The sequence below is a fragment of the Nicotiana tomentosiformis genome, chromosome 5, assembly GCF_000390325.3.
Source record: "Nicotiana tomentosiformis chromosome 5, ASM39032v3, whole genome shotgun sequence".
Classification (NCBI taxonomy): Eukaryota; Viridiplantae; Streptophyta; class Magnoliopsida; order Solanales; family Solanaceae; genus Nicotiana; species Nicotiana tomentosiformis.
Window position 1 is genome coordinate 58,177,538 of NC_090816.1, and position 17,069 is coordinate 58,194,606.

The 17,069-nt window shown below is 36.2% G+C and overlaps 1 protein-coding gene across 9 annotated transcripts in view; it reads left to right on the top strand.

The window, feature by feature from the left end:
* The window catches only part of LOC104102394 (fatty acid amide hydrolase-like), a 100,792-nt gene that overhangs the window by 35,686 nt on the left and 48,037 nt on the right, over window positions 1–17,069 (top strand). For all 9 annotated transcript variants that reach the window (XR_011407810.1, XR_011407811.1, XR_011407812.1 and 6 more), the window contains exons 5-11: window positions 8,299–8,428; window positions 8,537–8,614; window positions 8,690–8,837; window positions 8,940–9,052; window positions 9,133–9,208; window positions 9,300–9,371; window positions 9,466–9,517. Coding sequence is in view for 6 of the 9 variants with exons in the window: in XM_070174939.1 (XP_070031040.1) it covers window positions 8,299–8,428; window positions 8,537–8,614; window positions 8,690–8,837; window positions 8,940–9,052; window positions 9,133–9,208; window positions 9,300–9,371; window positions 9,466–9,517 (669 nt within the window). In the remaining 3 variants the exon portion in view is untranslated. The remainder of the gene's footprint in view (window positions 1–8,298; window positions 8,429–8,536; window positions 8,615–8,689; window positions 8,838–8,939; window positions 9,053–9,132; window positions 9,209–9,299; window positions 9,372–9,465; window positions 9,518–17,069) is intronic.

A 17,069-nucleotide genomic window follows, 5' to 3' on the forward strand; every position in this document is an offset into this window, starting at 1 on the left:
CATTCTATAAAAATCTTTTACCTATAATAGCAATAATTATTACTAGTACTAGTACACTCATATAAAATTACCCCTATATAACAGTCTTACCAAATATTCATATATTTATTATTTAATAACAACCAATTTTTATTTATTAATTATGTTTTATTGGAGACATAACTTTAATAAATTTTAAAAGTTCCAACGAAGAATCACAAACATTATACACTCTTGGTAACTTGCAACAAGATAAACTAAAAGGTGAAGTTGAGAACTTTTTGTATTTCGTCATTTCTCCGTGCATGACACCTTATTAATATTGTATCAGATTTCTTTTTTAAAATTAATTAATTAAATAAAAATATCATTTGAGATTTAAAGTTAAATAATTTTATTATCTTGTATAACATAAACAAACCGAAAAATGATTTTTAGGTATTTTCTTGTATATAACAATTAAATAATATCTAAATGTCAAATGTCATAGGCATATAAACACTAATTATTGTAAAAAAATAATAAAATATCAAAACAAACGACATTGCTTATTTAAAGATTTGACTGTATGCATAAAATAAAGGTGAAAATAAATTAACCCCAAACATGAGGGATTACTTGAACTAATATGCTACATTTACGCGATGTACTCAGTTGTTCAAAAGAGGTTGTTCAGGTTAGCCAAGGCGTGTGACTTGGATCAAGTGAAGTGCATCAAGGAGGAAGAAGGTAGAATTTTATTGGATGAGGGGCTTATCTGTTGGAGATGGCAGACCTACTTCCATAGTCTCTTGAACAAGGAGGGGGACAAGAGCATTGTATTGGGTGATTTGGAACTCTCCAGGAGTCGTTGTGACTTTGGGTATTGTAGGCGAATTAAAGTTGATGAAATTGAGGGGGCTATGCGTAAGATGAGCAGGGGCAAAGCGACTAGACCGGATGAAATTCCGGGTAGAGTTTTGGAAAAGTGCGGGCAAGGCAGGCTTGTAGTGGTTCACTAGGTTATTTAATGTCATTTTTAGAACGAAGAAGATGCCCGAAGAGTGGAGGTGGAGCACGATGGTTCCTGTATACAAGAATAAGGATGATATCCAAAATTACAATAACTATCGGGGTATCAAGCTGCTTAGCCATACTATAAAAGTCTGGGAGAGAGTGGTAGAGTGACGAGCGCAAAACACATACTTAAATATGCTCGCTAGCCGAATATAATATAATATAATATCGTATCCACAGGGATTGGAATTAAACAATATTATCGTAGTTTGTAGTTAGATTGCTATCCAAGATGATCAACAATTTAGATTTATATGGTTAATACTAAAATTAATTAAGAATCTAGAGCTAATTAACTAATGACAATCGAAGCAAGGACTAAGCAAAGGAAGATATCAATGAGAGAAAATGGGGTTTTGATAGGATAGGTGCAAGATAATTATCCGGGATTTAACTCTAGATAATTCACCTCTAATGTTCAAGTGAGTCTCTCGAATTCACATAATTATCAGTACAATTATTTAGTAGAAACTCCTCTCTCGATTAAGTCTCAACCTCTCAATATGAACCAATTTAAGCTCTGTGAAGATATGCAAGAATGCATAATGGACTAGTTTTTAGGAGAACCTCTCTCAATTATCCTCTTAACTAGGTTTAATCAATGATTCAACTAGCCTCTTTCGATTACTTATAAGAATCTATGAACTCAACCAACAATATAATGCAAAGATATCACAAGTTATGCCTCTTTGGACTTTTACTAAGATTTCAAAGCTCCAACTTGTTCGATTTAGCTTTCGAATATCATTTTAACTTAAAATCAATTCCTACAAGGCATAAAACACACAATAAGTACAATACACTAACATTCAAGCTCAAACACAAGTAAAATGCAGTAATTTTAGTGCAATACTACTGGCTAAAACACGAGATTCTAGCCTACTATCAACACCCCATACTTAAACCATTCCTCGTCCTCGAGTAATCAAACTGCACTTCACATAGAGACGACCTTCTTATCAGACAACTTCCCTAACACATCATGCCAAGAAAACATACTGAGCACCATATCATAATATCCTAGCCTCAACACTCGACTCACAAGCACCACGTATTTATTTTTTGCAACTTGCTCACTTACTCTAACATAGAAGCTATAGACATTACCTTTCTTTCACAAGTCATGTTCCCTCACACAATCAATAGAGAATAGTTCCGCACACAATAAAGTTCAAGAACAATTAGGAAATCAAGATAGAAAGAATTAACTCAATCTCAAAAATAAAATTCATGTGCCATAGAAGACGTATCAGAGGCTTGCCCATAATGTACTACTATACTAATTGAGATAATTCACTCAAGGATCAAGTAGGACTTTATTTGGTTGTAATGTAAGCTTCGGGATGGGTAAGATACATTTGGATATAAGCATGACTACACCTCCCTAAGCACTTTAATACATACAATTTAACCATTCAAAACCCATACTTATGTCAAACCATAACTCCACCTTCACGTCAATATATGTCAACTCCCTACTTCTTTATACACAATTACATCAAGAATTACCACTATCAAGGAATCTTTTTTTGCAACCATCCAACTATTTTTTTTTATTTTCTTTTTCAATTCAAGTGGCTCTTATTATTTTTTTTCAAAACAGTGCACCTTTCTCCTTATTTCAATAGTTCCACTCAAAAGCCAAACCAACACCCCGCACTTTAACTTTTACAAAGTTTATAACAATTTCAAGTGCTTGTGAGAGGTTAGGAGGTTCAAATAGATAGTCAATTTAAACAAGTGGGTAAGGCTTGTAATGTGGTTGCCAAAGAAATAGGATTACAGGCTCAAAGGGGTCAACTAGGATACATAACAATTAGATGGGTAACAACATATAACTGGCTCAATAAAAAAATTCCTATATCACTTCCAAGACTGAATAAAATAACTATTTCGCTTTGCAAACACACTAAGCAAGTTCTAGACATCAAATGCAATGCACAAAATATCCAAAACCTCACACACACATGGCACATAACTCACTCAGGATCGGACTCATCAAGACACTCTAGTCAAAGCAGTTAAGCAAAGTTAAGATCAATATAATTTAAGGTACTTATACAAGAGTCAAAAAGTGAGCATAAGCGTCACAACTAAAGCACTTACTATTCTCAAGGCATAATAAAGTAAAGAGATATTGCTTTCATTTAAAATCACAGCACAAGATCTCCTACTCCTAAAAAAATAAAACTAACAATACTCGGCTCAAGCAAAACCCTTGAAAAAGAACCGCGGCACACAGAAAAATCAAGAGGGAATTATTATACTACCTAAAGAAAATAATATTTTTTTTCTTTGACTTTAAAAATTTCAATCAAAAGAAATAAAAACACACACAAGAAACGAAAACAAACAGTTATTTACATATTTACATCCCCACCCCTCACTTTAAATTGCGGCATGTCCCCATGGCACACAAATAAAATGCAAGAGGTAAAAAAAAACTCCCTTGAACTTTTTCCGTTTCTGAGAACTTGTAAATTCCACCCCTAATTCTGAATTCATTCTTCGTTTTCTCTCCTCGGGACTCTTTATGGAGCTCATCAGGCCAAACTCCTCTAAGGATATTTGTAAGACCCGCTCTTTTCTTTCTTTCTTGGCCTCATTTTGAGCGGTGGATTATTCTTGTACGATTATCCTCAACTTGTTTCTACATTCATTCATAAAATCAATTCCTGTATATTTCTGTAAATCCCCAAAAATAAAATCCACATGATCAAGGTTAGAATAAGAAAATGAAGAAGAAAGGTCATGTGAATATTCATGTGGTATGTCCAAGACCAATGCTCCTTCATTCTCTTCTACTAAAAATAGTAAATATGGATATGTGGATGGGGATTTGAACTCTTCTTTTATTGCTTCGTAATCCACCAAAGACTCATTTTCAATCATCTCAATTGAAAGAGTCCTCTTGTAGAGTGGAAAACTCTCTCTGTAGATGTTCATCATCTCAGGTTGGCTCATTCTCACAGGGTATCTCCTCCATATATTCACCATCACAATGTAATGAGCTTTCTGAAAGTGTACTTATTATTTGACTCACTTGCATTGTTAAGTTGTTAATGGCTTCATCTTGTGTAAATCTCTCTTCCACCTTATTTATGAACTTATACATAAGCTCTTCTAAACTACCATTCTCCCCTTGAGGTGGTTGTCTCTTTTCGCTTTCATTCCAGTCATAATAAGGGTATTCATCCCAACCAGAGTCAGAATTATGCCCATATGAATCCTCATACCTGTACGGACTAGAAACAGAGTGAGAGTTTTCAAAATATGAACCATAGGAAGAATACCTACCTACTTGACAATCAACCCATAGATGATTTCCACCGCATTTAAAACACATAGAAGATCGCTGACAATGTTAAAATGCTAACTCTTCAGCCGTTTTCTTAGGCTAGTTGTGCTCCATCTTTACAACATTTAGAGTTCAGTATCAAGAATATGCTCTTCAAGATTTCTTCAACAAAAGAAATCTTGAAGAGAAGTTAACATAACAAAACTAAAAATAATAAAAATAAAAATTAAAATCTAGTTCCTGAATTAGCACCACAAACTATTTCAAACATTATTGATTGCCAATCTCCGGTAATGACGCCAAAATTTGACGAGCACAAAACACATACTTAAATATGCTCGCTAGTCGAATATAGTATAATATAATATCATATCCACAGGGATTGGAGTTAAATAATATTATCATAGTTTGTAGTTAGATTGCTATCCAAGATGATCAACAATTTAGATTTATGTGGTTAATACTAAAATTAATTAAGAATCTAAAGCTAATTAACTAATGACAATCAAAAAAAAGACTAAGCAAAGGAAGATATTAGTGGGAGAAAAAGGGATTTTGATAGGATAGGTGCAAGATAATTGTTTAGGATTTAACTCTAGATAATTCACTTCTAATGTTCAAGTGAGTCTCTCGAATTCACTTAATTATCAGTACAATTATTTAGTAGAAACTCCTCTCTTGATTAAGTTTCAACCTCTCAATATGAACCAATTTAAGCTCTGTGAAGATATGCAAGAATGCATAATGAATTGGTCTTTAAGAGAACCTCTCTAGATTATCCTCTTAACTAGGTTTAATCAATGATTCAACTAGCCTATTTCGATTACTTAGAAGAATCTATGAACTCAACCAATAATATAATGCAAAGATATCATAAGTTATCCCTCTTTTGATTACAAGAACAAGTGAATATAGATGCAACAATTAAATCTTCCAAAAACAATTCAAATACATAAAAATAGAGTTATAATCCATAAACAACCATCAATACACCAAATCCATCAAAACCTAAAAGGATCTACTCCATAGACATGGAAAAGTTCTTCACAAATGTAACTAAAGTATAGGAAAACATAAATTCAATCCAAACCCGGATCTTGAGTGAGGAAGGAATGATGAAATCCTTGTGCTTGTATTTTTTCAACTCCTCCTTAGTCTCATTGGCCTCCTTAGGTTGAAATTGTATCAAAAGTCCATCTAAAATGGTGTTTTGGTGTATTTAAGCCGCCCCCAAAACAAACCCCGGACGAAACTACTCTTTTTTAGCGGAAATGGGAAGTCACTCTAACATTTTTGTGCTACCGTGCCGCCCCATACGACGCGCATGTAGGGAATTCCAGAACGTTCCAAAAAATCATTTCTAGCCACTTTTTGCTCTGCCGCGCCATGCCCCGCGCTGCCCCATGCGGCGCGGTAGTGTAAATTTGGCCATAAATTGAGTTTTTTTCACTTTGCAGGAAAATTGCACTAGCGCTATGAGGCCCGCGGAGCGGTAGTGCAATTTTCTCAGGGTGTATTTGTTTTCTCATTTTTTGATGTCCAGACTTGATTTTCGAACCCCTGAACGTGATCCCTACTTAATTCCTTGGATTTTTACTCAGACTTCAAAGCTCCAACTTGTTCGATTTAGCTTCCGAATATCATTTTAACTTGAAATCAATTCCTACAAGGCAAAAAACATACAATAAGTGTAATACACTAACATTCAAGCTCAAACACAAGTAAATACAGTAATTTGAGTGCAATACTACGGCTAAAATATGAGATTCTAGTCTACTATCATAGAGCTAAGGGTGAGGAGGAGTGTGTCTATTTTCGAGAACCAGTTTGAGTTTATGTCGGGACGTTCGACTACAGAAGCCATCCACCTTGTTAGGAGATTGATGGAGCTGTATAGGGAGAGAAAGAAGGACTTGCATATGGTGTTCATTGACTTAGAAAAGGCATACGATAAAATTCCGAGAGAGATTTTGTGGAGATGTTTGGAGGCTAGAGGTGTATATGTTGCCTACGTTAGGTTGATTAAGGACATGTATGATGGAGTAATGACCCTAGTGAGGACGGTGGGTGGGGACTCAGACCATTTTTAGGTTATGATGGGGTTGCATCAGGGGTCGGCACTCAGCCCTTTTTTGTTTGCTCTGGTGATGGATGTACTGACGCGCCACATCCAAGGGGAGGTGCCGTGGTGCATGCTATTTGCAGATGATATTGTATTGATTGACGAGACGTGAAAAGGTGTGAACGCTCAATTAGAGGTATGAAAGCAGACCATGGAATCTAAAGGTTTTAAGTTGAGCAGGACCAAGACGGAATACTTGGAGTGTAAGTTCAGTGGCGAGACTCAAGGAGGGGAAGGGGAGGTGAGGCTGGACTCGCAGGTCATCCCTAGGAGAGGGAGTTTAAAGTACCTTGGGTCTATTATTCAGGGGGTGGGGAGATTGATGAAGATGTCACACATCGTATTGGGACGAGATGGATGAAATGGAGACTCGCTTTCGGTGTTTTATGTGACAAGAAGGTGCCACTGAAACTTAAGGGTAATTTCTACAGAGCGGTGGTTAGACCAACGATATTGTATAGGGATGAGTGTTGGCCAGTCAAGATCGCTCATGTCCAGAAGATGAAGATAGCAGATATGAGGATGCTGAGATGGATGTGCGGGCACACCAGGTTAGATAGGATCAGAAATGAGGTTATTCCTGACAAGGTGAGTGTGGCCCCTATTGAGGACAAGATGCGGGAAGTTTGGCTTAGGTGGTTTGATCATGTGAGGAGGAGGAGCATAAACGCCCCGGTGAGGAGGTGTGAGAGGTTGACATTGGAGGGCCTACAGGGAGGTAGAGGTGGGCCAAAGAAGAAGTGGGGAGGGATGATTAGGTAAGACATGGCTCAACTTCAGCTGACAGAGGACATGACCCTTGATAGGAATGTATGGAGGTCGATGATTAGGGTAGCAAAGTAGGCAGTCTAGAGTGTTCATAACAGTAGTATTGGCACGCAGTCGCGCTTTCTGTTGGTAGTAGATCTTTATGACTATCCGTTGTTTTCTTTCATTGTTGATCACCTTACTATCTTGTTATTTTTATTCTGCTTTTATATGGCTTTTTGGTACTGTCCCTTCTTGTCTATATTTTCATTAATGTGGTGCTTATGCTTTCCTGAGCCGAGGGTCTATTGGAAACAACCTCTATATCCTCACAAGGTAGGGATAAGGTCTGCGTACATACTACACTCCCCACAGTGTGGGATAGTATTGGGTATGTTGTTGTTGTACTCAATTGTCAAAAAAAACTACACGAAAATACCCATTTGAAAAATACTACACTCCGTTCCCATTTAGGATAAAATATGTATGAAGTCCCCAACAAATATGTACTTTATATATTTTCTTGCTATATAATTTATATTTTGTATACATTTAGTGTGTACAATACAGTTTTGTATTGTATATAATTAATTAAGGTATATAAAATGTGAATTGTATATTTCGTAGGTATACAAAATATAATATTGTTACAGTGTAAAATTTTAAAAATTTAAAATTTTTGTATTGACAGGTAAATATATCAGGCCGCTTGAGTAATCATGAGAAACCCCAATTAATATTCTCTTAGTTTTTCTAGAAAAAAAGAGGTTGTTGGGACCTTGGATAAGATGGTGAATTTTGCGAAAGCTCGAATATCGTCGCCAATTCCTGATCAACCATGCTTCTTAAATTGATTTTATGGCACTTTACAAATTTTTAAATTTATTTTAAATTTTTCAACAACACTTAAAAGATCTGAAAATAAATCACAAGAGATTTTTAAAACACATGGTCATTTTCTTCATTTCAATATGGAAAGAATTATGTTGAATTATTTCTAATAACGACTTATATTTATTACTAATTATCAATTCGAGTTGCTTTTTCAGACATATATTAAATTTCTTTAGGACTTACAGTATATGTTTTTTGACAGGTAATCGATAGGTTTTTATCAGCGGTTCATCGATCATCTACTTCTTCAATGCAAATGTCATTTTTTATTAACTTTGATGCTGAGGATATGTTAAGACAAGCTACTATGTCAACTAATCGATACGAACAAGGTACGATCTGAAGAGGGCGGTAAATAAAATAGTGCTATTTATTAATTATTATTTTAGAGAAATATTTCTTAATTGGTTTAATATTGGCGGCATATGATTGTTCCCCAGGAGAAGCATTATCAGTTTTAGATGGAGTGCCAATTGCAATAAAAGATGAAATTGATTGTATGCCTTATCCCACTACAGGTGAGTAGGTAGTTGAAAATTAAAATGAGCAGTAAGTTAAGTTTTCAGGTAAGTTGTAGAGTATTATTAATACAGGAGGCACAAAGTGGATGCACAAGGTAAGAGGGTGCAAGGATGATGCAGAGTGTGTGAGGCGTTTGAGATCATGTGGTGCAATATTGGTGGGAAAAACAAACATGCATGAGCTTGGTGCTGGAACTAGTGGTATTAATCCTCATCATGGGTAAATAAAATATTACAACAACACTAGTTTTATACATTACTCCATTATTAATTAATCCTCATAATTAACTAGTACTGATTTTGATGCTTAATTTGTTTATAGAACTACTAGAAATCCTTATAATGTTGCAAGGATTGCCGGTGGTTCTTCTAGTGGTTCTGCTGCTGTTGTGGCTGCAGGTTTATGCCCTGCTGCCCTTGGTGTCGATGGAGGAGGTAATCTTATCATTCTCACAAAATGGTTTTGAGTTTTGAGTTGGATTGGGTTATTGACCCATTGTTCTGGATAAGTTTAGGATCTGTTAGAATGCCTGCTGCTCTTTGTGGAGTTGTTGGTTTTAAGCCAAGCTTTGGACGTATCTCACACTCAGGGTACCTTCTTCTCACAACCTTTCTTTATTACTACTATGTATTTACTATTTACTATTTAAAATTTAATGCACGCATGTGTCTTATTTTTCAGTATTCTTCCTCTGAATTGGACAGTTGGAATGGTAGGGATACTGGCTGCTACTGTTGAAGATGCACTTCTAGTGTTAGTATTATTGGCTTAAAAGTTAATTTTTAAGCCCAATTTTATTTTTAAATAATTTGCAAATTAAACCCACTTACAATCTCATAATTTCCAGTTATGCAGCTATCACTTCCCCCAAATCATCAGATCAATCTGAAACTGCTCAGGTAAGATTTATCTTCTCCTCTCATTACAATTTGACATTAGGAATATTTTAATATTAAGTAATTTTAAATCATGAGATTCATTAGAAGGATTTTGCGCTTGTGGTCATTTTTTAATTCTTCTTTTAAGTAAAATTATTATTTTTTGTTTCATGTGGTTTAATTTTTATATCAACCACCCCAACCCAATGTTAGATTATTTTTTTCCTTCTTTTCCTACAAAATTGAATTTAGTTTACTTTTAACCTTAAAAGTGGTTCAACATGAATCAATTTAGAAGGAATATAAGGGTATTTGGATACTTATATATTTAACTTCGCCAGCTTCTTCAGTCTCTTTATCCGCTAACTAAGAAGTTTATAAAAGAATTTTGTTATAAAGAAATCTTGACTGAACATATATTTTATATCTTGAGACTGGACGTCATGATGTGACTTTAATTAGAAAGTAATAGATGCATATTTACTCTTATATTCTTTGTTTCGCCTACTAGTTGTATTAACTCTAAAGTGTATTCAACCTAGAATTTGATAAATAAATTAAGCAATTAAATTTATACGTTGGGCCACAAATAATAATATAATTAAATCAAAGAAATTAGATCCTTGTTGATAAAAAGCAATATAATAATAATAATAATAATAACAATGATCATGAAGTAATTGAAATAACCAAATGAGCAAGAAATGAGAAAGATATATTCTTATTTCAGAAACTCCAATAAATAAAATCTGATGAGCAATGTTGATAATTGAGAGAGAGGTGCTTCAATATAATATCAGTCTGTCATGTTGAATCAGAATAGGTTATAATTGTGGGAAGAAGGATATATACAGTTAACCTTAATGCAACTGTTCTCCTAATATCTAGCCTAGATATTACACCCATTATTTGCAGTAAGCATGAATCTAGTCGGTTACATTTATGTACAGATCATGTGTATCTCAGAGTTCGGTGTTACAAAATGACTATCTACCTGGACGCTTGTGTCTACCCAGAACTCTTGTGCTGGCCGTATTTTACCAATATAGATAGTTCCCTCACTTTTTCGGTAGTTTTGGAAAAGTATCCTAAAAATGAAATGATTTTAGCGAAAATCACAAGTAACCGCCATTACACTTTTGAATCTGAAACGACGTGAATCCTTTTCATTTAATGCTTCTAACACATGATAAATTCTGATAGAAGGTTAAATTATAGTCAATTATCAAGATAATGATGACTGTTATGCCTATAAATAATATTCCTTTCCTTCGACATCTCCTACTGTTGCCTGATTCTTCCCCAAGCTCTTTGCCCTCCTCCTCCTCCTCCTCCTCTTCTTCTTCTTCTTTTTTGCAATTTCCAGACGTGGAATCTCAAAGCCACAATTCTCAAGAAAATCAGCCTCCTCCTCCTCCCCCTCCTCCTCCTTCTTCTTCTTCTTATTCTTCTTCTTCTTCTTCTTCATTTCTGCAATTTCCAGACATGGAATCTCAAAGCCACAATTCTCAAGAAAATGAGCCTTCTATTTCTATCGGTCTCAATGTTGCTGAGAGGTTTTCCTTAGCGGTCGTCTTTGAAAAAATAGAAAAAATATTGGATACTTCGCCATTGACAAAGAGGAGCAAAGTAAACAAAGCGACTGTCGGCGAATCTTCCTCTAAGAATAGGGGATCCGACTTAAATCCCGATTAGAAAAATATGATATCTTATATTATCCTAAGATATTGGACTTAAGATGGATTTTCAGGTCTAGGACAAGACCAAGAAGCAATACGGTACTGGGAACAAACCGATAGGTGAATTTATTTTGGTGATTATACGTGACCATCTTTCTACCGTCCGGTATGATTGCAAATGGGATGATGATAGTATTAAGTTTCATTGTATTCGAACAAATGAACTAATTACTAGCTATCGACCTGGGCACTCCTTTGTATACACTTACTAAAACAAAGTCGCCATCTATCATCGGATTCAAGCTTCCGTTAGACAAAGTTATTGAGAAAAAGTGCAGGCAATATTTCATTTGCTTGGCTCAAGTCGATCCTCGATTATGGAGGTTGGTTGCTTGTCTTCGTCACCTTGCTTCTAAATCTAAATAGACTTCACTTTTCAACATCTTCTCCATCTTTATTCTTCCAAGCTTTACCGAGGGGGCATGTCTACTATGACCTCTAAGGGAAAAATATCTCGTTTTCTGACTGTGATGACGATTACACTTAGAAGTGGTACGAAAGGTTTGTTATAATGCCAACCCGGTATCTAGTTCGTTCAGAGAAATGCCTTTCCCTGAAAGGTGGAATACATCAACCATAAGTTTCTCTTTTCTCACCTATCTTCTTCATTTATTATATTTCTACTTAACTAGTATTTTGTGAATTACAGCTACCATGGTAGAGTTAGGTGGGGTTAATGGTATCAAAAGGCGAATTTCCAAGATCTTGGACATTTCTTCTACGGTTTCATGGGGATTGAAGGTCATTGCTTCTGAGATTAGTCTAAGGACCAAAAATCAGGCCTGGAAGGAGACAAACGACAATCCCGGCCCTGAGTTGGTCTACCTGTTTACAGAGAAGCCCCATAGAGAATTCGGGAATTACTTTTCTGACAATAGAGTGCCGACGAATCCGGTGTTTTCCCTGTCAAGCTTCCTTCAAAAAGAAAAAAGGTTACAAAGCATAAGGGTTGACAATCCGAGCTTGAGATGAGTAGTTCTCAAGTTAGTCCCCCGGCTGTTCATTGTCGCCTCAGGGAGGAAGAAGAAGGGGGCAATGGTGTTGTTGTGGTTGGATCTGGAAAAGAAGTTCAACCCATTTATATTTCGAAACAACTTCCAATTCCTGGCCTGCCATACATGGTATATCATCGCTCCCTAGACTGCCATGATCACCTCCTTTGTTGTTTGTCTCCAGTGCTTCCTCTTGATCCATCTTATTGTTTGTCTCGCCCCATATCTCTGAAATTGTATTCCAAGCATATGAACAGCTCTTCCCTTAATTCAGTAACCCATGTATACTCAGCAAATATATGTTTTTGAGTTTCAGTCAGCCCATCCCCTCATAAGCAGCATGCATCATCACTTATTGGTACTTGTAATCTCTTGAGCCTTTCCTTGGTCAGCAGCCTCTCCTGATTTGCTAGCCATACTATGAATCTATGCTTTGGTTGCATGAGCCTATTCCATGCTTCTGGCAGCTTCACCATGTCTCCTAGTAAAACATTGTAGCTCATAGTTACAGAATAGTTTCCATTTACTGTCAACATGTACCTATCATCCTTATACCAATCCTTCATTCCCAACTTGAGTGAGTTGAGCTTCTTCCAGTACCAACTGCAGTCAAGAGGTGATTTGTGATCCCATATACTCACATCATTCTTCATATATAACCCATGCACCCATCTCACCCAAAGCATATCCTGTTTCATTGCTAGTTGCTATAGCAATTTCCCCACTGATGCCATATTTCACTTCCTACAGCTCTTTATATTCAGCCCTCCAAATCGCTTTGGAACACATACTTTGTCCCATGCTATCAGAGGCACCCTCTTATGCTCAGTAGAGCTACCCCACAGATAGTCCCTACATTTTCTATCCACTTCCTTTAGCACACTTTGAGGCAATATAAAGATAGCTCCCCAGAAATTATAGATTGAGAATAACACAACATTGATAATCTGTAATCTACCTGCATAGGACAATTTCTTTGAGTAAGCAATATTAATTCTATTAGTTATCTTCTCCACTAGTTGGTGACAATCCATCTTACTCCATTTTTAGATGACAAAGGCAAACCAAGATATCTAATAGGTAGAGTTCCTATTGAAAATCCTGTGTATGTCAATATCTCTTCCTTCCTATCATCTTCCATTCCTGCCAGGAAGATGTTTGTTTTGTCTGCATTTGCCTCTAAACCTGTCACACTACTGAAGTAGTGCAAAGCCTCTATTACCCCCTTAGAATTGATTGTATATCTCCTTTGCAAAAGATTATTAGATCATCTGCAAATATTAAATGTGTCAGCTTTAAATTCTTGCACATTGGATGAAATTTGAAATCTGGGAGCTCACTCATCCTTTTCAAAGTTCTAGTGAGATATTCCATAACAAGTACAAAGAGCAATGGTGAGATTGGGTCTCCCTGTTTCAGCCCTCTCTTTCCTTCAAAGTATCCATTCCCCACTCCATTTACTTTTACTGAGAATTTTGTTGATGTGATACACACCATGATCAACTCGATAAATGAAATAAGATAACCATATCCAATCAGAGCTTCCTCAATGAAGTCCCAACTAACTGTATCATATGCTTTCCTCAAGTCAACCTTCATCAAACACCTTGGTGAAGTCCTCCTATTATAATGTCTCATTAGATCATGACAGATTAGAATGTTGTAAGCTAGTGCTCTCCTTTCAACAAAAGCTGCTTGATTTTCTACAACCAGTGAGGTTAGTGTCTTGTTCAATCTTTGACATATTACCTTAGATATGCATTTGTATAATACATTGCAGCAAGATATTGGTCTATATTGGCTTGCCATTTGTGGCACCTCTACTTTTGGAATCAAGGAGATCATGGTTGCATTGAGATGCTTCAAAAGCTTCCCATTGCTCAGAAATTCCAGTACAACTTCAGTCACATCCTCTCCCACAATTGACCATGCTTTCTTGAAAAAATCAATACTGTATCCATCAGGCCCTGGGCTTTTTGTAATATTAATGCTAAACAAAGCCTCTTTGACATCCTTTTTATTGTATTGTCTCACCAATTGCACATGTTCTTCCACTGTCAATATGTGACCATTCTTCAAAAAACTCCCAAAAGCTTTAACCCTTCCCTGCTCTTTCCTCCCCAGCAATTCCTGATAGTAGTCCACAAAGACCATAGCTATCTTCTCCGGATCATGCTGATTCCATGTTTGTCTTGTATTTGAGTGACTGCTTGTTGGAGCTTCCTGTGTTTGATGATAGAGTAAAAATACCTGTTGGTATCATCTCCTAATTTGATCCATGTAGCCTTACTCATTTGCTGAAGAAACATCTCAACTTGGTAGGATGATCTTCTGAATTTCCTATATTGCTCTATAGTGTTGTGGGCATTCATGAAGTGCTGCTTATTTAGCTCTTTTAAGCTCTTCTTCAGCAGTTTAAGCTTCTTCATTGCTTGCAACATTTTACATCCTCCTTCTTGTACTTGCCATACTTCCTTGACTTTCTCCAAAAAACCTGGATGACTAGCCCATACATTACAGTATTTAAATGGCTTCCTTATGCTTGGTCTGATGTTAATTGGCTCTAGTTTCACTGGGCAGTGGTCACTAATTCCCTCTGGTAAGTAATTAGCTATGTAGTGAGGCATATTTAATAGCCAGTCATTATTTACAAACTCTCAGTCTATTTTAGAGAAAATTATGTGCTCCCCTTGTTTATCATTACAAGTGCACCTGCTCCCTTTGGATGGCAGCTTCATTAGCTCACAATCTTCTACACATCTTTGGAAATCCAGTACTTCACTAACAGCGACTGGAGTCCCTCCCTTTCTGTCAGTTATGTTTAAAATGGAATTCAAATCTCCCATGATAATTCAAGGGCATTGACAGTTCCTACTTACATCTTTCAAGTACCTCCACAATTCCTTCCTCTCTTCCTTTGTATTATATGCATACACAATTGTCATAATAAATTACAACTGCAACCCCATATTTTGCACCTGCCATGTGATAGCTTGGGCATTCCCATTTAGGTAACTAGCATGATAGTAATATGGTCGCCAAGTTAATCAAATTCTACCATTATAATGAAACTCCAAATTAGAAAAGATTGCCAATGCTTATTAGGGCCATTGAGCCCTCTAGTATTCCAGCACATGATGCTATCCATTCCCTAAGGGAGGTTTTAAATGGCCTCCCTCATTTCTAACTTGCTTGCTTGGTCCTGCTCCACTAGTTTCAGGTCTATCCAGCATTTGAAAAGAATTAGCCTCCTCCACTTGCAAGCTCTTTTTTGAAAAGTTAGTGCTGCCGATAGGGCTACTATGTAGGAAGCTTATAACAACTTGGCCAGATAGCTTGAAGACATGAAGGAGAAGACAGAGTTAGACCATAATTGAGTTACTCTGGAGACCCATTTGGAAACTCTTCGTGAAGTCTATGTCGTGAAGCCGAACATAGATAGGAAGATTATGGATCTCCAAGACCAATCAAAATATATCGGGGTACTTCTGGGATTTTCATCCCTCGATGGAAGAGAATATAGCCTAGGGATGAATGAAAATAACTCAGAAAATATAGGCGAGAGAGAAGAAATATAGCCTAGGGATGAATGAAAATAACTCAGAAGATATAGGCGAGAGAGAGGAAGAAGAAGAAGAAGAAGAAGAAGAAGAAGAAGAAGAAGAAGAGGGAGATGATGATGATGATGAGGAGGAGGAGGAGGAGGAGGAGGAGGAGGAGGAGATATTAGCACATCTTGCATCTTCTCCCCTCCGGTGATTGATATCCCGAATGTTCCCTTATCTTTCCTACCTCATGCTTCCGCTTTGGATGCAATCTCTGCATTCACTAGACCCTCCTTCTTGAACAATGCATTATGTACATACCGGGTTTGGGCTCTTAATAAAATATCAATCAAATTTATTTCTCTAATAATATGCAAATTGTGTTTGCTTTGAATATATCATACTTGGAAATATTTTCTTATATATTTGGGCAATCTTGGAATAAAAGTTTCATCTTAGTCCCTCGGCCATTTTACTTAGTCGTATGTAGACTTCAAAATTTGTCTTTTTTATGCTGGAGCAAAAGTTTTTTTAAACTGATACATTGATTGTTCGATATTCATAGATAATGTTCTTATAAAATCGGCATAAAATGTGCCCATAATGTGTTTGATGCTTATCAGGATGACGTCTCATCCTTACCTAAGCATGGATATCGCATCCTTACTTGTTTGCATGTAATAAAATGCTAAACATAATGATATGACTTATTTTTGTAAATGAAAATTATATAATATTCAAGATTTTTATTTAATAGTATAGGATAATTGATCCGTATAACTTTTACTAAGTTTCTTTGATGAACTTAGTTCTATTTCGGACGAAAATAAGGGATAATATATCCTAAGAAAAACAATTCAATCCTCTTAGAAGAGCTTTTTATTTCAATAAAAATTATCATTGTCTGATCGCTGATACATGAATAATGCTTGCTTGTCCCGGATGATTAATGTTTTTGCTCCAAGTGTAAATATTATTCTCGGATATATTACTATTATAATATTCGGTTAGACTAAGTTGTCTATGAGTGTTGGTCTCTATGTAATCCACTTAGTGTTTGAGTTTGAAGGATTAAAACTCGGACACTAAATTTTTCGCTTGATTGCCTTGTCGTAGCCACTTGATCTTTCATCATTGTCATCTACCCTTCCATATGTCATGTTCTTGAAAAAGAAATATAGGAGACATGTAGTACATAGATGAAGGCGACACTTTAGCCTTTTTGGTCACACCGCCTTGACCCTGGTAGGGAATTATTTTAGTTTCGAAAATTTACCAAGGGTCATTAATATCATCA